At 40.2% G+C, this 25,349-nt stretch overlaps 1 protein-coding gene and 1 long non-coding RNA gene across 2 annotated transcripts; one reads left to right on the top strand and one right to left on the bottom strand.

Moving 5' to 3' along the window:
• Positions 1–328: 328 nt before the first annotated feature.
• METAP2 (methionyl aminopeptidase 2) lies at positions 329–15,842 on the bottom strand. Its single transcript, XM_077339097.1, has 11 exons — positions 15,619–15,842; positions 14,579–14,683; positions 8,894–8,959; positions 6,694–6,796; positions 5,301–5,462; positions 4,081–4,262; positions 3,910–4,004; positions 3,720–3,816; positions 3,336–3,439; positions 2,605–2,720; positions 329–662 (listed from the first exon to the last, which is right to left on the bottom strand). Exons 1-11 carry the CDS (start codon positions 15,782–15,784, stop codon positions 410–412), a joined length of 1,449 nt encoding a protein of 482 aa, XP_077195212.1. The 5' UTR covers positions 15,785–15,842; the 3' UTR covers positions 329–409.
• A 62-nt stretch (positions 15,843–15,904) lies between these two features.
• On the top strand, positions 15,905–24,753 carry LOC143838171 (uncharacterized). The gene is made up of 3 exons (XR_013231258.1): positions 15,905–15,982; positions 23,166–23,300; positions 24,342–24,753. It is a non-coding gene; the product is annotated as an uncharacterized LOC143838171 (long non-coding RNA).
• The last annotated feature ends 596 nt before the right edge of the window (positions 24,754–25,349 follow it).

The following is a 25,349-nucleotide window of genomic DNA, read 5'->3' as shown; positions in this document are numbered from 1 at the left end:
TTTATTTTTTTTACAAAATGGATTCCAGGAATTTTAAAAGGCAATACCAGAGATGACCTACTTGCAGAAATCAGATGTTGTCATTCAAAGCATTCAGGCAGGAATATGGTAATATAAATATTTGAAAAGCCTTCTCTCAAATATGTTCCAAACAATATGTATAACTCATTCCAAACTAAAAGTTGCATCTTATAGCATATCTCCCAGAAAAGAAAAAATAGAAGTAACTTCTGAAATATTCTAGAGGCCGCAAAAGCTGTTTTTCCTTGGTTAGATACATTTGATTAAATTCCTTTCTGAACATGGAAAGATCACATTGGGTCCACTATTAAATCAGACTGCAGATTTATTCTGGCATAATGTGTCCCAACAGAGCCTAGAGTACACAAGTGAGGTAATGGCCTTGAAATTAATAGTCATCTCCTCTGCTGACAACTTCTTTGCACGTCGGGCGCAATAATATGGTATGCTCAAACTGTGCTGTGTATGAGCCTTTAATATCACATAGTGGAGGGTATGGATCCACTATACCCAAGTCACACAGGTTCTTCAAAGCCATTAGGTATTTACTTTCTCCAAGACGATCTAGCCATCTGCGACAGAACGCAAGAGTGCCAAAATTTTCATTGATAACATTCAGTAAGTGTTTTGCTCTTGGCAGCCTAGAACGAAGAGTACACTGAGTTAACAGGAAGAAAGGCTGGGGAAAAACATTTGTTTTGAAATTAAGTCAGTTAAAGAATTCAGGGAAGAGAAGCCATTTTTATATTTACAAATGAAACTGAAAAGTTTCAGAATAATACAACTTTCATTTCATCTGTATTATGTTTAATTATGGATTAACTGAATTTAAGATGACATTTCTTTAAATTGAAAAACTAGAGAAAGCATACTTAGCATTTCAAAAGAGCCAATTCCTAAAATGTTTCAGATGTACATTTAATTAAAACCAGTCACTGAAATTGAGTCTAATTTTTGCTTGCTGCTGTTTTACATAATGAACCTTCAAATACCACAGCATCTGTTGAGACATGCTATAACTCAGTTGAAAGAATGATGGGAATGCTGATCCAGAAGTTATTCCTCCATTCTCATCTCTATCATATCCCTCCCCAATGATAATGGGTTTCCTCCTAGAAAAGCAGCCCAATTAAATTAATCTATGATTAAAGGAGGTCCAGTTTCAAACCTCATCTGCCATGAAGCTCACTGCTTGATCTTAGGTCAATCCCTCATTCTTAGCCTAGCCTACCACACAGGAAAGACATAAGTACTATATACAAGGATTTACAGAACGGGATTTATAATGGCTTAAGATAATATGAGCCTCTAATGAGCCTCTTGTGGCGCAGAGTGGTAAGGCAGCCGTCTGAAAACTTTGCCCATGAGGCTGGGAGTTCAATCCCAGCAGCCGGCTCAAGGTTGACTCAGCCTTCCATCCTTCCAAGGTCGGTAAAATGAGTACCCAGCTTGCTGGGGGGTAAACGGTAATGACTGGGGAAGGCACTGGCAAACCACCCCGTATTGAGTCTGCCATGAAAACGCTAGAGGGTGTCACCCCAAAGGTCAGACATGACTCGGTGCTTGCACAGGGGATACCTTTACCTTTAAGATAATATTTGACTTGGTATGCCTGTTTAGGAAGTTCCAATAATGTAAAATTCTAATGACTGAAGACAGAAAGTACCCACAACACTATTGAGGGCCAGTGTGATATAGAGGCTATTGTTGGACTAGGATCTGAATCCCAGCTCTCCCCTGGAAACTTGCTATACACTCCATCTACTGTACCCCACAGGCCTGGTGGGAGAATAAAATGGAGTGAGCAATGCAAACTGCTCTGATTCCCACTGGAGAGAAATAAAAAGTGTAAAGCAAGTAAATAGAACACTAGAACAATATCTTGTTTCACACAGTGGTCAGTCATGTTCTGGGAACAGGCCATGGGCATTCTGATAGATTCAAATGTATAGCAGTATTGGTCTGAAGTAGCACAACAAAATTTGAGTCTGATGGCACCTTTTAAGACTAACGAAGATTTATTCAAGGTGAGACAATGGAACACGGATCATAAGAGTATAGATACAAGGAGAAAAATTAGTAGCAAATTACTAAACAGCATCATGATGACATTTGCAGTATGATCATTCTTTGCTAGAAAAGCCAATCAGTCCTGTGGGTTCAACTGTTGTTCATAAAAACATTGGGGCAATAAAAATGTAAAGTTGGTGATTACTGGTACATTTTTCTAATAACACAACTGTTGGACCTAACTTCACCTACATCATCAAAGGCTTATTCACATGCACGTCTAACACTGTATATACCATTAAATGCAAACAATGCTCCTTTGTTGTCTACAGAGGACAAACAGGCACCCTGAGCAACTGTTATTGAATATGAATATTCTTATTTCACTATCATAGCTAAGACACTGATAGATCTAATAGCCTTGTAGGAAACATTCAACTCTTAATAATTTCAGTTGCTATTTTCTGTGCTTTTATCAAACTCTGATTGCCCCATCTCAAAATGGCTATTAGGACCATGCATTAAGGACAAACGTGCTGTTTTATGTTCAATAAAAGTAAAAGCAGAACTAACCTTATTGGCACATGTCCAACATCAAAGTTCTTCATATAATGAGAACATTCCATATCATCATGAACAACACCTTTTCCTGTGCTGCCAAATGTTTCTATAGCATACACTTCTCCTTCCTAAAGTAAAACAGATAAACAGAATGTAACTACAAACAAAACAATTAATAAACAGGATAAATTCTATGAGTAATAGATTATTTCTGGAGAGCCATAAACCATAAGATGGTAAGAAATTATCTTCGTTTTAAATGATGTAAGCTGCTGTGAGTTCCACTGGTTAGGAGAAAAGTGAGATAAATTTTAGTGCAAACATTCTTTGTTGACTTAACACAACAATTTCATGCCTTTCATAACAGCTAAAATAAAATGGCTACAATTTTCTTATTTCTTCCTAATGGAGGCCTTTATTCTTTATGTTTTTATATCAAAATCACCAAATACAGAGCTACAGTTTCTTCTGCTTAATTTACTCACTAATGCACAATTGATTTCAATTAAATTAAAGGTTATAATCTATGGGGAAGAACTGTTTTGTTTTTAAAGTAAGCTTTATATATACAGGTCGTGTTCACCAATCTTAAAAAGGCATTATTTTATTTTAAAGTGTTCAATATTTTTAGTACCAGAAAGCTACAATCCACATACCATTTCTGGAGTAAGTGGCACTGAACTCAGTTGGACTCACTAGTAAGTGAACATACACAAGATGAAACAGTATGAAAAAGCACTTACTTCCATCCTTGTTGCTTCTCCTCCCTTCACAATAGGCACTGTTTTACCCGCATGTATCCTATACTGTCCAATGGAGTGTCCATTCAGATTGCGAATTGGTTTCACTTATATAAAATATTGCAAAACATAAGATTAATATACTTAAATAATATTCAAACAACATTTCTTATAATTAATACACTTCAGACATGGAATCTGGAATATAATTTTTGAACATTATATTTAATTTAAAAGCACAGTTTAAGAGCTGTTCTCAAAATATCTTCAGTGGAATGACAATTACAATCTGTTATAAATAGCTGTATCAACACATCTTAAATTAACATACAACCCAAACAAATACTTTGGATTAATCACATGTAGGAGACAAATGAGCAAATTCACCTTGATATGTCTTGCCATCAATTTCAACTTCATAAGACTCCATAACTTCTTGGATGGCCTCTCCAACGTCACAAAGACGAACATCTATCCCAGCACACTATATTACACATAAAGGAAAAAGCTGAAATTGAAGGAAATATTTCTCACAAAGTACATAGATAAGAAGTTACAGTTTCCCTGGGGAGTATACCTTTATTCCAGTATTAGTTGCATCTTTTACTGCTTCTAACAGTCTGTCATATTTTGGATTGAACGTGACAGTAAAAGCACAGTCAATGATTCGACCTGAAATAAGACAGAAGTTAAATAATTTGCTTTCAACTGAGCTGCCCAACTGCATGACAAGCAAGAAAACACTTACCACTGACATGTGTTCCAAAATCTATCTTGCAGATATCATCATACTGTAATACAGTTGGATCGCCAGCATTGGGAGTGTAGTGGGCTGCACAGTTATTGAGAGAACATCCTGTGGGAAATGCAAGCCCAGCATTTAGCCCATTCTCCTTGATCAACTTCCGGGAACAATCTTCTAATTTTTCACTAGGAAGGGCAAACATGAAAGTTTTTACCAGTATTTTACAAGCCATTTTTTTCTTTTTCTACACTGTCTCCATACAACTGCAAGCACAAAGATGCTTGCAATGTTGTTCTGCAACATGCATTAACTTTTTGGAGGGCTTAGGCAGCTGCTGATGAAAGTTATTTATAGTATGGCATGTGTGCAATATAGTCATGAGTTTTTCTGGGTAAAATGAGAAAAAGATATAGCTATTAGGGGTTTACAAAACACACACAAAATAAAGCACCCAGTATTTTTTAGGTTTGAATATACAGAACCCCCCAAATATTGGTACTTCCCAGTACTGTCAAATTCCAATACCAGTATAGTTTTTGGATTCAATTAATATGATGGACACTGCCCTTAGCTGGCATGCTGGGAAGGCGATATAGAAATGTAATAAATAAATAAAATATTTGTGAATACCAAATTTGCTCAACTCCATTATAGCCTATGGGTCATATAATGGAGTAGAATTGAGAATTGTTCTGGGGGGGGGGAGTATCAGAGGGGTTGCCTGTTTGAAAAGGATTGGACCAAAGGTCCAATTCTATAGGACCCCACAGAACATGCTCCCACCTGACATTATTTCCAATGAAGGGAAAGGCATTTAAACTTTAAAGAGAATGCAGACCCTTTAAAATTTAAATACCTTTTATAGGCTGCACATGAACTATTAATGGCATTTAAAGAGTTCGCAGTTCTTTAAATACACTTTTACTGTGGCTATCCAGCAGTCCCAAAAATCTTGAATGTTTTGGGGATTTTTTTGGGCTTGGCCATTTTGAATAACTAGAAAAAAATTAAAATCAGTGTTCAGTTGAATTTCCTTGGCTCAGATGAGGGCCCATAATAACTAATAGCTATGTTGAAGCAATGCAATGGCCTCAAGGACTGGAAGACAAGACTGGTACACTGAAACAGTACATTCAATCAATCCCATGAATATTTAAACTTGTGAAGAACTCCCCTAAAACCTTTCCTGTATAATGTCATTCAATAAAGTAGTTTATTCTCACCAGATTTCTATCATTGTCATTCCAGGTTTGATCCAACTTCTAACATATTTCCTCACTTGTCTGTGTGCTTCAGCAGCCTCTCTGAAATCATTCCAGACTTCTTCATTTGCTTGATCTAATGCTCTCTTTTCATCACTTGTGGCTCTCCAAGCAGCAGTTCGCCTTTAATATATAAACAAAGTCAGGCAGATGTCACCACCACATGAAATCAGAATTTAGATAACTAAAAAGCAAGAATTAAGCTTCCATGAACCAGGCAAAAATGTTTTAACATACATTTTTCAAGCACCAGAAATATTCTTACAAGTTACACAGTCACTTAAGTTCTCCATCTTTGTTTAACCAAGTATAGACAAGAAGGCATATGTATGTTATGAATGTTTGATGTTAGTTTACTCTTAAGGTGTCACAGCTCAGATGAGTTCGACAAGTGATAAACGATGGGTTCCACTGCCAAGGTCATAGCACATTGTAAAACAAACAAACAAAAAATAACAAAAAAAACCCCATAAACATTCAAGTCATAATTCTAAACAGGACTGGTAATAATAACAAAGCAAAATTAAAAAAAAAACTAGTCCTGAATAAAAGTGCCTTCAACTGCCTCCTGAAGTCTGACCATGAGGGTGCCGAGTGCACCTCCCAGCTGAAGTGGTTCCAGAGTTCTTTGGCTGTCATGGAAAGTCCATCCCTGTCTCATGTACCCACCAAATGAGCATCTTTAATGGGTGAGATTGTCAGGAAGGCAAATCTCCAAAATCTTAATTCTGGGACAGGAACATGCCACAATATGGAGAGTTCTATTAGATGTACTGAATTTAGAAGAGCACTATCCTCCAAAGTTGGTTATTAAAGGAGCAGAAAACTAAAATATAATAATAAGGTGTTATAATGTGGGTGGGGGACAAAACACCAGACTGGGAAATATTTCTGAATATTTTTATCACGGTAGGCAATTAGCTGATCCAGCAAAAATTCAACCCTCTGTATTCAGGAAACAAGAACTGTAGTTTCTGAAATGTGGTTTGACCAAACCTTGTTTATTTGTGATGTCTAAATGTTGGCAAACAGGAACTGCTAAACTGGAGTTTTTTGTTAATCAGAGTTCATACTAACAGCAATTTGCTGTTATACGTAAACTCACAACCCAGAATTTGCTGAATACTGTTCTCTTCTCAGCCATTTAGCCAGAGAAACAACAGAAGATGGATGACCTTCCTGCCAGCAGACACACAAAAAGAAAACAAAGGTTTATGCACAAACCAGGATTTGTTATTTCTGTCTGTTAGACTAAGCAATATTTATGGCATCAACAAGAGCAAACACCGCTGTATATTGCATATCTATATGAAGATATATCAGTTTGTTTTAAAACTTCAAACAGGATACATACCCATCTTGTGTTGGTGGATACTCACACTCTTCGCCTTTTGGAAATACCGTACTGGGAAACAAATCGCATATTGGAATAGATGGAGGATCTGTCTGGACTTTAGCTGTTAGGTAAAATACAGATTTTGGTTCTCTTATACTGCAGCATCTGCTTCTCTTTCTTTTAAATAGCAGCAAAGTAAAGGAGCCATGCCTCCTGTCTGGCTTATACACTCATAACAGATAACATGCCAGGGTGTTCTCCAACAACCCAACCTTTTACAATCACCAAGAAGAGCTGCATTTAATATAAAGGCCTGTTCTTTACATGCAATAAATAGCCATAGCATTTATGTCAACAGTTCCGATTTCCTGGGATAAATCTTTTTAATAGCAAGTTAGGGTGGTGCGCTCCAGTGATCACTGAAGCCTGAAGCGGCCGTGCCGCAGCACGGAGGGGAGGAGCACCGGTGGCACGCTAGCCAGCAACCGCACACAGGCACAGAACTGTCCCTCCTCTCTGTGCTGTGGTGCTGGCTGCTTTGGGCTTCAGTGATCGCCGAAGTGGCCGGAGTGCGCCAGAGCACACAACCCTAATAGCAGGTACTGGATAATTTCAGAGACCCTTTTTAGAAAGTTTGTATACAAGCACTAAAATTCTTCAACTTTCATTCTGCTCTCCAATCTCCATACTCTCCAATCTCCTTAAATGTTTAAGGGAGAAGATGAGAGTAAATGCCAATACTTATTTACTTGACTGAAGGCAGATTACAACACCGTGAGGCAATACAATTGACAAGATGGGACATTCAGTGAACAATAAGAATTAGAGTTGTGGAACCAACCAGAAGTCTAAAAACAGTACTGAAGAAAATATAAATATTAATATGTAAAGCCTTCTAAATGAAATTCTAACTAAACCCCACAACTAAATTCCTGCTTTAGTTTACATAAGGGATTCCCAACCAGGGGTGTGGGGACCCCTGGGGGTCCACAGGAGTTCAAGAGGGAGTCTGCGGCCTTTCCCCTACTGCCTTAATGGACTCAGTGACTAGCTAGGGAACTGGTTGCTTCCACTGCTCCCCCTCCCAAGCATGAGTTCTCTTGTGATTTCTGTGCCTGGGAGGAGGGCAGAGCCTGCAAGCCCACTTCCACCTTAAACCAGTTCCTGTCTCTCCTCCCTCAATCCTCTTCCCAAGCCTGTCTGTCAGCTCAGGTGGTGATGTCTGTCAACATGGGGGGGGGACATGGCAGGGAGGTGTGGCCAGCTGACATCACTTCTGGGACTCCTCAAAGCGTCAAAAATTATTTCAGAGGCTCCACCACAGTCAAAAGGTTGAAGAAGGCTGGTCTACATAGTAGCATCCTTCAGATACTGCCACAAGTCAGCCCAGTAAAGGCTGAAACAAGTCACAGATGTTTTAAAAAATTACAGTTTAGTATTGCCAGACATGCACTACATATTGGCAGGCAGGGACTTTATTCTAAATGAAACAGTAAGTGGAAAAGAACCTTCAACAAGCTGGGGTGGGGAGAATACTAACACAGTGATCCATGACACCATAAAGTATGAAATTGATTTTTCCTGTGTCATATGTTAGAAGGCATTGAAGATTCCATCTAAATTGTCAGTTGCCTTGACACTGTATAAAGAGCAAGCTGCATAACATCCCCCCTGACCCAGCTACTGGGAGCTTGTAACTTCTTGCAGAACTACGGGCCTCTGTAGTAGGAGAGCACATGCACATGAACTCACGCACTCGCCAGAAGAGTGGCAGCTGCTAAGGGTTTGTGTTTTTTTGCCTCTGGTACTCTATGTACAAGGCAACTGGCTTGGGACAATTCCTGGGAAACACTTGTAAGTACTTCCCCTTTTTAAAATGTTGAAGATTTAACAGGATATATAAATATAAAGGAGAGGAGCCCCAGCTGAGCATATTTTGCATGTAGAAGGCCCCAAGTTTAGCTGTGAGCATTTCCACTTTAAAGGATCTCACATAGCACAATTGGGAAATATAGACGAGAACTAGACAGACCAATTTTCTGACCTGGTATACAGCAATAGAATGAAGTTTGCGTGCAGTGGCTCCTTTAAGGCCAATAAAGTTTAATTCTGGGTATTTGCTTCATGCCAATTAAAGGTTACTGACTGACTGACTGGGTAATTGTATCCTTTCCTTAAGGATTAAAGACCACACAATTCAAATGTAACTAACACCTACGTCCTTTCTTCTTTTTCTTCTTCTTCTTTTTCTTCCCTGCTGCGCCATCCCCATCACCTTCTCCATCTACAGAAGACAAAACAGAGAAACAATAAGGTGGCAGCACTAGCACAGCTAGGCATCACCTTTGTAGTTAATTAATTACATTTATATACCAGCCTCCTGGTGGACCAGCTTAGGGCAGTGTATGCCAACAATAAAATGATAATATAATTTAAACAATACACTTTAAAACCATCTTTAACAGCAGCAAAAGAAAATATGGGGTCATCACTGGGTTGGCTAGCAGCTATACCCAAAGCTATATCACGGCAGCCTGGCCAACCTCACCCAAATTGCATGCTGTTAGAGCATCACACCATATAGGGCTTCCTTGCAAAAGTAGGCTAACTTGATGAAGTCACACTTAAACTTTTAGTGCTACCTTGGTGACATTGTGTAATTATATCCGGACTATAAATGGTATAAGGCTATGTGATGCTGTCCTGCTCGCTTTCTGAAGAAAATATTGTTCTGGAATGTGGTCCTATGTGCCCGCAGCATGAAATGGGAGCAGTGCTGTTATTTGTGCCACTATGTAGCCACTAGGAAGACTGAGTCTTTTGAACCATCTGTTATCAGCACACACAAAAAACAATGATTGATACCACTCAAAACTGTGACCAAGGATCCTGAACCATCAGATACATACTCTTAAAAAATAAATGTTCTTCATCTTACAAATCACTAAGATGTCCCTATATATGACAATTTAAGGCAAGTTTTGAGATCCACAACCCTAATTTCCTCAGAAATACTACCGATTTAAATGACGCTATTGTGGTTCTGCACAGCAGTTATGACCCCCAATGTTTTCTGGATTTTGCTGCGTGCACATGCAGTACAAAGACCTAATTTTGGCAGCATGTTTGAGATATAAATTTTAAAAATAAAATAAATGGCACACACTATAGAAACTAGTAGATAGACTGTATGTTCACACTGCCAACTCAAACTTCATGAAAAATTATCTTTTGCAACTGTCCTTCAAACTATATAGTTTTATTCTAGTATTCAGACCAAATGTAAACGACTGTCAGTTTAAACACCCAATCAAACTTTGACCAATTCACAAACCAAGTTATTTTAATCTGAGTCACAATGTTTCTCACAATGTGAAAGGATATTGTATTGTATGTATGTTCCATTCATACAATGTACAGTTGCAAGACCAATTGCTTTCATGCTAGTTGCAAGAGCTACATTCAGAATAAGACTAGTATATTCCAGTCCATACTACTTATGTTTTCCTACAAAGGCATAAGAATGATTTTTGTTTCATTTTTGATTTGGTACTCCTGGCATGCCCAGGTGCTTGCACTCAGGGCCTCCGAGACTTGGAAAATGGAAGTTTTTAAATTTTATATATCAGATTTTAAAAAATTATTTCTTTATTATGTTTATATATACATACAAACATGAAAGCTTCCACTTGCCAAATTTAGGAGGCCTGAGCACAAGCACCGGGGTATGCCAGGAGTACCAAACCAAAAATGAAACAAAAACTCTTCTTACATCTTTGTAGGAAAACATAAGTAGTATAGACTAGAATAAGCTACTCTGACATGAAGCTAGATGAAAACCACACTTAAGATGTATTTAGAGGATCCACGTTAGGGTAACCCTGGTTAGTACTTGGATGGAAAACCACCAAGTAAGTTCACGGATGCTACACAGGAGCAGACAATGAATGACAAACACCTCAGCTTCAAAAACCTATGGCAGGCTTTCTTGATGGTCCTGGAAGGGTTTCTTGAGCGGGTAGGATTTAATTTTGATATATTTTTAAAATTTGTTCAACATTTATCATGTGAGACAACCATCGTATACACAGCTATACTTCCCAACCATATTCTCCATGACTGTGCCACTTCTGGGGTTTCTCGAAGCCTGAAGAACATTTCAGGGGTTTCTCAATGGTAAAAAAAAGAGACAGGGAGAGAAAGGCTGCCATACAGAATTGCTTGTCACTTTATGGCTCTTTCCACCATCAGTGAAATTCAGGCTCCAAAAGGATGAATCATAAGTTGTTTAATGCTACCATTGGTTGTTCTGACCATACACTAGTTTCTCTCTTCCGTTCTCAACACATACATTCTGAAAAAGGGAAGGTAAGTTCATTGGGGCAACAGAAAGAAGACCTGTGAGCAGATGGGGTACTAAGCAAGTGTTTCTCTTCATAAAGGAAAAGAAAAAAAAGAAGCAACAAAGATCCACCCTCCAATTAGCCAAGGAGCCAGCAGTTTTCTGCTATTGGCTTATACAAAAATGGCCTTTAAAAAAATAGAATTTTAGATCACTCGTGCTTGGAAACAGTATTTTTGAAGTGATACAGGATTCTGACTAAGACAAAGATAAAATTCCAAAAATTCTCTCAGTCAAAAAAATTAGTCTTAAACGTTCTTTATGTAAATTTATCTCCTTCTGTGATTTGAATTCCCTAGTTATCAATTTTGATAAGACCAAAATTTTAATCTTTTCCAAATCTTGGAAGCATGCCACTTGGAGAGTTGCAGGGGAAAAGATTGAACAGGTTAAGTCTTTCAGATATCTGGGGCTTCTTTTTCATTATAACCTAAAATGGTCTCCCCATCGTAATACTAGTCTTTCACAGGCCATTAGTCGCTTCCACTTCCAGAAGGGCAACCAATATGTGCCTGTGGCTCTTCGGGGTTTTCAAGCCTCCATGATCCCTCAACTGCTCTTTGGGATTCCGGTATGGATCCAGTCTCTGAATAAAGAAGCTGACTGTATGTCTGTGGCCTTTTACCGCAGAATCTTAGGCTTACCGAATTCGGTAACCTATTTGACTTTATGCACCGAGGTAGGTCTACACACCATCAAATCATGTGCTTGGATTTTATCCATCAAATATTGGCTCCATCTTTTCTTTAGTCCTCCGCCAAATAGTCTCCTTGCACTTCTTCCATCTGACTATTATACTTCAAAATGGTCTCAGGCCATTGCCTCTAAAATTAAATCCATAGGCACTGACCTTGATTCTTTAGCTAACTCTGGAGAGGATCATAATTTTCAAACTATCCAAAGAAGAATCCAGGATATTGATCTCCAGATAATTTATGCTGGTGCAGGGGGACCGTGCACACCATGAGCTTTTGGTCTATCCTATACCCCAAACACTATGGCACATTATTTCTCCAACCTCATAGTACCTTCAAACCGCAGAGCGTTTATGTTAGCCAGACTAAACGTATTTCCTTCTGCAATGGTTGAAGGCAGGTATAGGAGAATTCCCCGCAATGAAAGAATTTGCAGGTATTGCCATACAGAACCAGACTCAGTTTGCCATATCTTTCTGCGATGTAAGTTGTATAACAACAAACGTTCTGACTTGATATCCCCACTTCTACCCTTCCCTAATGTCTCAGGTGGCAGGGCTCTTGAATTGCTGCTTATTGATAATAGGTCAGAGACCACTGAGTGGGTAGCCAAGTTTTTATCTATAGTAATGACCCATAGGGTAAAGAAGTAAACGTCACTGGCTTCATCTTTTTGTATTTGCTGCTCCCTTGCCTGCTGTAACTTTCCTCACAGTTTTTTTTAGACTTGTATTACAGAACCAATTTGTATATTGTTTAATATTGTGAATGCCATTAAAGGTTTTGTATTGTATTGTTGTAAAATTCCAAAAAACCAAGATACAAACATGTGTCACTATCTTGACACATTCTGAAACAAGATAATTGGGTCTTTAATTAGTCAATGTTTCTAAACATCCTCATTTTTGTGAATGAAAATGTATCATATTATTTTTGCCTTTGGTTGTGCTTAGTCCACCCCACCTCTGAAAAGTTCTGGCTTATTCATCCATAGATTTGGAATACTTTCAGCTAACCACTGCAGGCTCTGGCAAACTCAGTTCTATAGCTATAGCTATTCACTTATAGCTTTTTCCTCTGCAGTACTGTTGCTGAATTTGCCAACCAGCAAGCCAAACTATTTGGGCTGCCATGTCCTTGAAAAGTGCTGTAAACATCCCATAATTCTGCATAGTTATTTCCACCATTTCTGATTAAGACACACTAGGAAGTAAATTCCATTTGATTAAGACAGCCATTTCTGGATGATCATTTTTAAACAGACCATAACTCCCTCTCTGCTGCATAACTTTGGGAACCAAGAGAAAGGCTCTTGCTTTTGTCAAATAATCAATCTCTGAACTTAAGGGCTTTTAAAAAAAATGTACAGCCTGACTTGAATTAATTTACTATCATCTCACTCTTAGGCAGTACAATCTTATCCATCATTTTGTGGGAGGGATTTACTTCTGAATTAGCATGTCTTACCTTCAACAATGAACTGGACAGAAAGAAATAAAAGAAAATCCACAAGCACTTTCTTGCAAGGAGTAGCAGTGAGGTTTAGGGGGCCCACTGAACAGTTCCTGCAGGCAAGCAACCAGGAACCTGGGCTCTCAGCAGCCCAAGCTATGATCCAGATCATCTTTCATTTATCCATTTTTGCTCATGATGCCTGTTCCTAAAATCACTGTCTTATTCTGAGCGTACCCCTTTTTTGTTTCTTTCCCTCTGGTTTCTTATAAAGCAAGAAAGACAGCAACATGCTTAGCTGGTAGTTTAACCATTTAAAGCAATGCATAAAGAATAAATGAGTATATGTTTGAAGTACTGTCAAGTGGCCTGACTCTCGCCAACCCTATAAATTAATGTCCTCCAAACATCCTATCATCGATAGTCTTGTTCAGGTCTTCCAAAGGAAGGGCTGTGGCCTTCTCTGTTAAGTCAATCCATCTCATATTGGATCTTCCCCTTTTCCTGGTACTTTCAACTTTTCCTACTATCATTGTCTTTTCCAATGACTCTTGTTTTTTCATATATTTATTGTTTAGTCGTTTAAATATCTGCTATTTTAATTCCTACTAAGAAAATAAAAGTGATCATACTTGAAGAAATGTAACTGGTATTTCAGGCCTTCCTCTATTATTCTAAAAATATACATGCTTTGTACTTTGTAACTTGTTTTAATAGCTGAACTTTTAAACACGTGTTTCAGATAATGACTGATGCAGAATTATGAATGCTAATAAAATAGATTCAGTAACTGGATTAGCCAGATTGCTATATATTATGATCAATACTAAATAGACTCTCTACTACTGTTCCTAAATAGGGTTAATTACAGCCTGCAGAAAGAACTGCCCTGCCCCTTTAATAAGCACTTGATAGGATGTTATTTACCAGGAGATGTTATTTAAATCAAGTGCTCATTTCCAAACATTAAGCCTCTATTATAGTCACAGATTGTTGGAAACCCTATTCTTAAGTTAGAAATTCAATATATAATGTAACCAGTTTGGTAAAGGGAAATCTAGATTCATATGCCTGCTTGGACATGACATTTATTACCCATCTCAATCTCTACACTAAACTACCATGTAAGGACTAGAAACCATTGAGAATGAATTATACTTCATAGAAGTATAATACTGCTTTATTGTTTCTCAATATCCCAAAAAACTTTTGAAATCATAAGGGCTACTACAAATAAACAGCATGATATTTAGAACAATGAAAACTTTTTCCAAGCAACCACACAAACCTACAGCAGCATTAGGTGATTTTGTCCAAATTCCAGTATTAAGGGAAAGAAGTGATGTATACTTGCCTTCATCATCCTCATCCTTTTCCTTTTCTTCCAGTGATTGTTTATCCAGTTGTTTTGTAGCTTCATCAAGAGTTGCATCCACCTCTCTTTCAGTTTCCTGTTGTCCTGTTTGTAAAATAAGCAGGTGGTTCAAGAAATCATGGTACTAACACGAAAACACAAAAATTTCCCAGTGTAGTTCCTGCTTATCTCTAAATACTTCAGATGTGCCACTCCACAATATGCCAATGCAAAACTAATGTCAAAAAAGACAAGGAATTGCTAATAATTTTCTTAGCTACCCACCTCTTCTCAGTTCCTGTGGCTACCCCAATTCTTAAAATAAATAAAATATTTCAAATAGCCACGCAAATTTTAATCTCTTCCATGTAACTTAGTGCACGTGTTTGATACAAATCTCCCCACCTTAAACTATCTACTTTTTAACCAACTTCGACACACATTCATAAAGACCATTTGCAGAAACGTGTATAGTGATACGATTTCTTTCTAACCGATTGCATCTATCCCTCGTCACAGGGCGATCACGTGCCCCATTTTGAGTTCTCCCCTATATAATGACTGCGCATAAGAACGAAATCGAAATGCAAGACAGCCTTCATTCGATGAGAATTTCACACATGCACCTCTCCTCACACACAAAACCTAAAAAGCACTGTTGCTTTATAGATCACACTTAACCCCGACAACGACAGCAGCACCACTGCCCCCCATCCAAGAAGCCCCAGCAAGATATTCTTTCCCATAACTCCGACCCAATCCAGCCTTCTACCAATGGTCCACATTCGCATTCAGCAGACTGAAGGACTCTCACTACCTTCCCCCAAACTTTACCCACATCGGCAACTAGCCAGCCTGGTATTCCCGGAGGGGCTGTTCAGAACTTTAAGCGCCAGTGCAGCCTAGACCTCCTCCCCACCTTCCCCTCTCCTCAGCGACCAGCACGGGCAGATTCAGCGGACTCGTCTTGCGCGCGGCCGTCCCCACGGCTCCCCTCGGCCAAGCCTTGCCGCGGCCTCGTCCCTGCGCCCTGCCCGTACCGGCGCCGGCTCCTTTGCCCTTCTTCTTCTTCTTGCGCTTCTTCTTGGCCCCTTCGTCAGTGCCGGGCCCGGCAGCGCCTTCCCTCTCGTCGGGATCCAAAGGCAACTCTCCATTCAGGTGCTGGTTCTCCTCCGCGGGGCTGCCTCCTTGCTCCACGCCCGCCATGTTGCAGCGCCCGCCGTCACTCCCACGACTGCCGCGGGCGGGCGGACCGAGTAAACGAGCACCGCCGCTCGAGCCCGAACTACTCTATGGCGCAACACAAGGCATGCTGGGAAAGGTGGGGGACGAGCCGCGCCGAGGGAGGGGGAGAAAGGCGAGCACGCGAGGGAAGATCAACGCGCGAGGACAGCAGCGCGGAAGGTGCGAAGCTCGTTTGTCTCCTCAGGGCAGTCGGTAAAACAAACAAACAAACACTCTGCTAATAGGAAAGCTGTACGTGAGACATACAATCTCATGTAGCCTATAGGAAGATCCGTGTTGTTTTCTTATTTGGGGTTGAGGAAATGCCTCGAAGTTTGGAGGTGAGCTTGGAAAGGGCCCACAGCATGGTCCATTGTTCACCCTTCAAAGCACCCATTCCCTCTGGGGAACTGGTATCTGTCGTTTAAATATCAGATAATTCTGAGAAACCCCCGTGATCCCCTTGGAAGTTAGCAACTCTATGCCTTGCCATGTTGTTTTTCTTTGTGCAAGAAAGTTTGCCCATAAGGGAGAATTCAAATACAGGATTTCCAACACGCAGAGGGTGAGGGGAGGAGCTCACTTGGTTTTGTCAAACGTATTCAGCCCCTATTATCCTCATGCCACAACTGCCTTGTGCACCAGCTTAAACTGTAAGGTGGTGATGTGCCCAAGGTCACCCAGTGATAAGGTTGCCAGCTCAAGGCTGAGAGCCAGCAGGAGGGATAACTGTTGAATAATGCCCTTATCCGTGATGCCACAATGATATCACTTCTGGTGTGGTGGAAGTGATGTTATTGTGTTGCCAGAAATATTGATTGGCCCGCATTCCCTCTAATTCTCTTGCTACCTAGCCGAAAGGTGGTGGAAACAGCCAATGATAGGTGGGTGGTCTCCCACTAAAGCCGGGTATGCCTTACCCAGAGTGCTTCCACTGCAGACTGGAGATTCCAGCCAGATTGTCCCAGATTGTCTTAATCCAATGCTCTAACAGGAAATGCTCAAGTGTATGTTCACACACTAAATTTCCAGTTTCAGTGTTGCTTGTTGCTATGCTAGAAAGTTTTTATTATAGGTCAAAGATTTTCCTGAACATAGCACTAGCATATAACCCCTTGTCTGCTAAGCAGGTTAGAAGGATACATCAGTCTTCAGCAAGAATATGAAGCGAAGAGAGAAAAGTCATGATTAAAGCGGAGTTTTGATGACCTAAGTATGTGTATTCCGGAACCAATATCCACAAGAGCCTGTCCACATCACAGTTAATTAGGTCCTTATTAATGTATTTGCTGATAGCATCTATAAATGACAATGGGGATGTGCATCCCTGTAAGGATCACTAGTTGTCCACAAGACTCTTTGATGAGAACTGGATTAGGAGAGTTACATAAGTTATGAAATAATAATAATACCATATAATTTAATTTTAATAAAATTAAAGAAAAATTGTGCCAAGTGCCTACCAAGCTGTTCTGCATCCAGGATTTTAAAAATCCTCTATACCTACCAATGTATTCTCAAGCCAAGAAAATTAATGCCTAAACTCTCATGCCAAGGGAATAAATTCAGCCAGGAATATAATGCATCCATGGCCAACTGGAGCAAAACTCTACTGTAACTGACAAGGGAGGGAAGTACAGAAATCCTGCCTCTTTCATTATTGAGACAGAATAACTTGTTTTTGTTTCCCCCCCCCTGAACCATCCAAATTCTTTTGCAACTGGTAGTTGGAAGGAGCCAATTTATATTTTTTTTACTGAGCAACTGCAGGCAACAGACTTTTAAAATATCTTTGTGGTAGGTTTTAATCCTTTTGAGTATAAAGAGAAGAACTCTGTGCAGTGATGTAAAAAACCTCTGCCACATATCTTTCTAGATTAGGCTATTTATAAGGTTTCTTTTTCCATACTACCAGTACTGTTACTAAGTGCCAATTTCAAGGAAATGTTTGGTTGAGCACTTTTGTTCAACTTGAGCACGTTTGTCTTTAATCAGAATAATTGGTAGAGTAATCAAGTAACATTAGGTTGAAGACATTTATCAGGCACAGCTGAGAGTGATTGTTTTAGGATATTTTGGTTCTGGTGTATTGCATTTAATGAAAATTAAAATAAATGTTAAATATCAAGGAATTATGCATTTTCTTTGTTGCCTTCAATATCCCAAAATGCATGCTCTGGTCAAGCTTGTGCATGCACAGTTTTCTTTGCATGCACAAGCTTGACCAGAGCATGCATATTACATAAATTATTTTCATTTAAAATATAGTTTTGTAGGCAAACCCATGGGAATCAGCCCCTCCCATAGAGAAGAGCATTTCCCCCCAGTGTTTTATCACCCCTGTTGGCACACACATCTGGTACTGAAACCCTAAACCTCCTTTTGGAATTTACTGTGCTGACTGTAGCCAAGTTTCTCTGCCAGCACTCCAGCACTTGACTTAGTGTTATTGAATACTTATGCTTAGCCTGGTCAGCAAAAAGGTGTCCTTAATGCTGTCTTGTTTCACAATTTAAGATGTAAGGAACGTTGGCTTGCCATCAGGGATTCTCCTTAGATTTCCTTTGCTTAATGTTTAGAATCACCAGCTTCTGGAATGTTTTCTTGCTTAAACAATGGAGGGGTTTCAGTTAATGGCTTAGGAATTCTATTTTCAGCGTCTCTGAGTATCCAGCAATGTGCACATGCCGCTCACAACATTTGAAAACTATCTACTTTTGTAATCTTGGGGGGCGGGATAGATCTGTGTACTCGCAGGAGTTGCAGAACACAACTTCTTTGTTGCAACCCAACTCCAACTCACATAGCAACTGAAAGCTGAGGAAAAAGAACAAATTCAGGGGATGGAGTTTCCCTCCATGCCTAATCAGGTTCCAGTTAGCTTTTTGCCATCCATTTTGCTACATCCCACCCTCTTTAATTTTGTTGTTGTTTGTTTGTTATTTAGACAAAGTAAGCACCCAAATATAGTCTGAAAGATACTCCAGATACTCTGGAGTTCTAGTGCACCTGGGATTATGGCGCTCTTCCACTACCTCATATTTTCGGGGTTTGGAAAGTTCAGGGTCTTCTGAATCTTTTCTCCTTGGTGATCTGGAAGCAGACATCAAAGAACACGGACCATCTGGTTCTGAAATATTGCTCGGCCTCCTTTGCTAACTCTTGCACATCAGTTCTCGTACAGATGTGATCCTGATGTCGCCTGAGAACTCTGCTATCCGGTAACCCATTCTTAAAAGATAGAGGCCCTGTCTGTGCTTGAATTCTGCCTGGGAACCAGAGAGGTTGGGAGAAATTGAAATGTTTGGTATAGCCGTGATCCTGGACTTCCAAATCTCGTATCATGGCTACCCTTTTGAAGAGTCTGTTTCCTTTGCACTTCCACTTCTATATTGGGACACATTAAATTCAGGTGGGTCCGTAACTTCCTCCTCATTAACAGCTGGACAGGACTCACTCACGGTGCTCTATAGAGTTATAATATTTTTCAAAAGAAATGAAGCCAGTCAGTTCTACAGAGTCCCCTTCATCATCATTTTCATTCCCTCTTTGAAAGTTCTGACAGCCCTCTCAGCCCTCTTAGCTAAGCCATTGAAAGCTGGATAATAGATATTTGGATATGTTTAATTCCATTCTTCCTTGGAAACGCCGCAAATTCCACGTTAGTGACATTTGGTGCATTATCTGTGACAAGTACCAAAATCTAGGGGGCTTTTTGCACACCTTCAAAATCGCACAATGGTTGCCAATTGAAAACGCTACTGATTTGCCATTATGCACAACGTCGTTGACAATCTGCCACACACCTGAAACCGATCCGCAAAAAGCGCTTCCTTGTAGCGCTTTCAGGGAAATCCCCAAAAGTGGATTCACCATACGGAAAGCGCTACACTCCTGCAACCAATCTGCAACACTAGCGGGAAAGTTCTGTGCGTTACCATTGTTGTGGTTTCTACAAAGTCCCTCCCCCTGGCTCTCTCCTCTGATCTTCCAGCGAAGCGATCGCCATTTTTTTTTCTCCGAGCGAGCAAAGTTCAACCCACCAGCAAGCCTGTTTAGAGGCTTCCCCGGCTTCAGTCCCTCCCCAGAGCTGTTTATTCACTAAGCACAAACAACAGACAAGCCCGTTTGCTGATGTATTTTCCCTTTATTTTTTACACTGTTTTCGGCCGAAAATCGGGCCCGTGAGGGGGGGGGATTTTTTTTTCACTTGGGGGGAGCGTGGCAACGATGAAACGACAGCTCAAACACACCTGCCAGCTGATGGGTCTCTCCGTTGCAACGAATCAACACATATTCGTTGCAATGGGTGTGTTTAAAAAAAACAAACCTTTCTTAAAGGGAAAGGGGCTGTTTGGGAGCATGCTAACGGCTGCCCATTGGCTGCTTGATGGTCAGGGGCGGGACGAGCTTGGCAATAGCGCTTCCTGTCTAGCGATTTTTGCTGAGACCGGAAGCTTGTGGGAAACTATAGAAACGCAACTGGATTCCACTACAAAGTCAGGTATGCATAATGACGAATTGCACTATTTTAAATGGCGATTTTTCGTTCAGCAAACAATTTGCTACAAGGATCCCGGTGCAGAAAGCCCCTAGATGATGTCGAAACCATGGGCTCCCTGGCCACTCCCTGGGATATAAAGAGGATGTGCCGGTGCCTATTAGTGGTTTTGACATTGGACACATTGCTTGCACTCCCATTCTAAATCCTCATCCAGATGCAGCCACCAGATGTAGCTGTGAGCTAAAACCTTCATGCAAGAGATTCCAGGGTGGGCTTCATTTAATTATGTGCGGAGAAATAGCTACCATGGTATCCCACAGCACTCAGACCCCTCAAAATGACCAATGATGGGTCTGGACAGTTGGGAAGGGGAGGGGGAGGGGCCTCAGGTGGACATGTACACAGCTGTGCTTCCCAGTTATATTCTACATGATCATGCAACTTCTGGTGTTTTTTGAAGCCTGAAGGATGTTTCAGGAGTTTCTCAATGGTAAAAAAGTTGAAAAAGGCTGGAATAGGTCATTCCTGTATAAGCATAAGTGTTAGTAATAATTTCGCAGCCTTTAAAAGTACATATAGCAAATCCTGTGAATAAACGCTCTGCCAATCTGAACTCAAGATAGATAAGTCCAAAAGATGAGTCATTTACTGTTTCATCACAACAGCCACTGATTTTTATCCACCTGCACACTGACTCGTCTGCTTAGTTTTTTTTAGTTCTGTTCTCCATAGTTTATTTTGGGGGAAGAATAAGTAGATTCAGCTTTGTATTGTATTGATGGTTTCATGTGGGTCAAGACATGCTTCTGAAATATCTACCGATCTGCATCATACTTGAATCGTGTGTTGTGGTGCTGTGTGTTTAAACTATTTTTCTTAATGTTTTAGAAACTGAATATCCCCAATTGTACTGTGCCAGGGAGCTGTCAAGATTCTTAACAAAATCTACCCAAGTGTCTCCATGTTTTAAAAAGTGCTTTTTCATTGATTTATTAATTAACCTTTTCTGGAGAGAGAATGCAAATACACTCTCTTTACCAGGGAGAAAAATTGCAACAAGCCAAAGATTCCTTTGAATTCAGAAAGTTTGTTTGTTTAGCCTCAGCTTAACTCTTACTGGGACCCAGTGGGTTAGGCAGATTGGTGTCAGTCGTAGTAGAAGGGGGGAGCTTGGGGGCCAATTGGAATCAATGGTTTGGGTCGACCTCGAGCAAATGCCTGGCAGAGGAGCTCCCTTTTGCAGGCCCTGTGGAACTGTTTAGGTTCTGCTGGTTACAAAATTTCCTCTATTCTGGTAGTGCTACAAAGACTCATTCCCAATTTAGTAGTAAAATAAATATGCATTATTTTTAAACATGTGGAAAGGGCCCTAACCATCTCACACAAATGCTAGAGACCCCCTCACTGTTTTATCATCTCTCTGAACACTTTGCAATCCACAACAGTTGTTCCAGTCTTCCTGTGAAGACATATACACCAACATCTTTAATGATTTTCCTGATCAAGTTTACTTGGAGGTTTTATTCCTTTTGGACCCAAGTGGGTAACTGTGTTGGTTTGAAGTAGCAACATTCTAACCACTGGATCTTGTTGGCTGGAATGGCCATAGTCATGTTCCAAGCAAAGGACTTTGTGACCGCATCTGTCCGTGGGACTGAGGAACACATCTGGGAACAGTGTATTGTGAAAAAAGCACCCCAGAACCTTCTGTTCATATGGAGATCTTTTTACCACCCTGAGGGCATGGCACAAAAACCTCAAGGCAGTCCGTGACTCTGGCAATTCTATGCCAATATCTAGTCTAACAGCACCTCTGTATCCCATCTAGTGGTGATGACTGCTTATGGTGTCACAGCACTGATCGATCTGGTTATGCCTGTGCAATTACTTGGCTGCATCACAACAGAACAGGTGGCAGTGCTGTGTTGACAAAAGCAGTTGTTACACTCTTTCGTAAGAGCCTTATTTTGTTTCCATAGTGGATTAAGGGATCAGACGCTGTGATATGAGTGGAACCACTGAGAACTCAGATCTTGAGATAGGCATGTGATTTTCTGTGTGGAATTTCAGTCTGTCCTTTTTTGTAGATTGTTTATCTGTCAATAGACATCCCTTGTAGATTTCCAGATATCCCTTGCACTACCTCAGCAGAAGCATTCAGAACAAAGTTTGACCTGAGTTGGTTTTAATGAATAAGAAGTATAGGAAAGAAAAGTGATGTGATTTATGGACTAACCTGTGGAGGTGTGCAGGCATTCAAGTCATAAAGTACTTCCTGTGAAACAGAATGGAGGGAAACAATCTTGTGCTGCAAAATCTTTGAAACAAATGGAAATCACTCTTATCTCTCATCTTCAATTCTATCAGCAGAAAACATGGTCCTGGCTCTCCCAGTTCCAATAAGTTTGAGATCTTTTGCACAAATTAGCTTACTGTAATTACCATAACTGACTTGTGATTCTCAGCCACAGAAAAGAACACCACTATTTGGGTTTTTTGCAGTGGGTAACTGTGTAATGAACTATATGGCTGATCTCTGCAAACTGCTCTAAAATAAAGGCTTACAAGAATCCTAGCTACTTGCAACTTTCATGCACCTTCCCATTTTGAAATTGTAAGATAATTGCTCCATTATGAATCAGAGTCTCTGACTCTGCCTTGTTTATCTCCAAGGCTGGGCTATTCAATTATATCCATCATGTACACCTGGGTTGCATCTTGTGTGAAAAGAATGATGATAAGGTGATGTACATATAAATTATTATGTTGAGTAGCTGCTAAGATCAAAGTAAAGTGCTTGAGTAACTTATTATGTTTTACTAAATGGTACCATGAAAAACTGGCTTTTGGTTTCTGCAGTAACAACGTAGCAGTGACATTTAACCAGGAAGGAGACATGGTGACTAAGAAAGATGGAGAAAAGAAGATGGAGAAATGCCACACCAGTGGAAATGGCTTGGAGCTGGAAAACCTAATGACTCAACAATTACACAAGTATTATTTTTATTTTCCAAAAACTTTTTTCATAATAGTTTTCATTCTGGGAAATATTTTAATTCCAATGTTTTTGGATTGTTGAGCTTCTTTTGCAATGAAGGAAAGCTACCTACCTGAGCTTGCTCATAGTAGAATTCATTTCTGCTTGATAAAGAATGGGAAGCTGGGAATACATTTTCTTCATCCTACCATGAAAGAACACAAGCATGACTATGAAATAGCGATGGTGTCAAAGGAATAGGAAATCACAGCTGCTTGGCTCTGCTTCTGCTCCTGAAACACAGAATTCTTAAGCTATATGGGAGGAAGATGTGCTTACACTGATTCTACTTGTCACATTCCCAAATGATGACAGGTCAAAATGTATCTGTCTGGTGAGTTGTAATATAGCTTATAGTTGCCCTTATAGTTGTAATATGGCCTGCAGTGCCACACCTATTGCAGCAGCCCATGCTGTACACTATGACTTCATCATGTGCCCAGTTATAACTTGCACAAAGGAGTGTTATTTGTTAAAGGGTGTGGAATCCTGTTCTGCCATTCCCATGTACTGTGCACCTAATAAGCCCTTAGGATGCTAAGCAGTTGTGGCAAGGGGCCATGTTTCCAGTGGGTGCCTGCCCTGCCTTCTCGTTGGCATGTCACATTGTACCATTCACCATATAGTTTTAAATTCACCATTTGTGGAACATACATATGAACCTGAGGATCCTGGGGTCTTTCTTAATGCAGGACTAGGCGTGTATGTACACAAGACTTAAGCACCCACGAATGGCTTTTGGGCATCTGGGCTGCTTATTGGGTCATCTCTAATCTGTTTCAAGAAAGGTATCCTAAGAGAAGTAGCAGTAAATAAGGATTTGAACATGCTATTTTAAAGCAACTGCAAAGGCCCATAATCTATTCAGTTAAATGCTTCACTGTTTTGTTTACTTTTCCCCCTGAGCACACAGTCTGCTTAATACGCCAGCAGGGTTGATGCCACTATATTTAATTACTTTACTTCAATCTTATTGCCAGATTTTCTTTTCCTAACAGCCAGGAAGAAGTATTCCGAAGTATTCCAGAAGACTTGCATTTGCAAAAGCAGGTTGTGTGACATATGCAGAAGAGGTACGTCATTTATTTATTACATTTATATTCGCTATTCCCAGCACAGCTGGTTCATGGTGGATCACAACATGTCATACAAACAGATAAAATAATTAAAAATCCCCTCTCACCCCAACCATCTATTACCCCCCTCTCCACATCGCCCCCCCCAGCACCCCCCAACCAGTCACCCCCTAACCGTATACGTAGGAAGTTGACAATACGGCATTTTGGAGGAGGGTCACCTGCAATCCAAGGGGCACTTATTGTGCTGAATCAAGAACACAAGTTCAGGGTCTTCTGTGGATTCCGGCATGAATGCCTCCCTTGTGAGGCTTGTGCCTCATACCCTTCTTCTCATATAGGACTGTTTTCATCTTTCCCCATTAACTGCTGAAGGGATGAAATTAATCTTAAAGTATTAAAGAGCCTCCCTCACTACCCAGATCATATGTGCATTTTATCTGGGTAGTGAGGGAGGCTCTTTAATACTTTAAGATGTTCTTCTGCACTGCTGGGATAAGGCAGCCTATGCCTGCTGTGACTGAGGCCTGAAGCATTGGATGAGTATTCTCCATGCGTCATATGCAGTTTACCCAGAGTGATTCCTGATACCTGACAGTTCCAGCACCAGGTCCGTGCTCTTCTTGCTCAGTATTTTACTTCATATATGCTATGTTTTATGGTTGCTTCATGCCCAGTGCATAGTTTGTTTATCTTACATGGTATATAGACAAATATGTATCCCCTTCTATCAGCCATATTATTTGAACAATATCAGGGTATTGCCCATGTGCAAAGGACCATATTGAAACCCCACGTTCTTCTTCAGTGCCCCTTTTACCAGACTCTTTGTTCCAAACTTTTAAAGCCTATTTTATATATCTAGCAGAACTCCCTGATTATCTTAGGGTTCTTTTTCTTGATAATGCAGATCATTGAAGCAAAGTTCCT

Source organism: Paroedura picta, chromosome 5 (genome assembly GCF_049243985.1).
Source record: "Paroedura picta isolate Pp20150507F chromosome 5, Ppicta_v3.0, whole genome shotgun sequence".
Taxonomy (NCBI): Eukaryota; Metazoa; Chordata; class Lepidosauria; order Squamata; family Gekkonidae; genus Paroedura; species Paroedura picta.
This window is presented reverse-complemented; position numbering and strand designations above follow the sequence as displayed.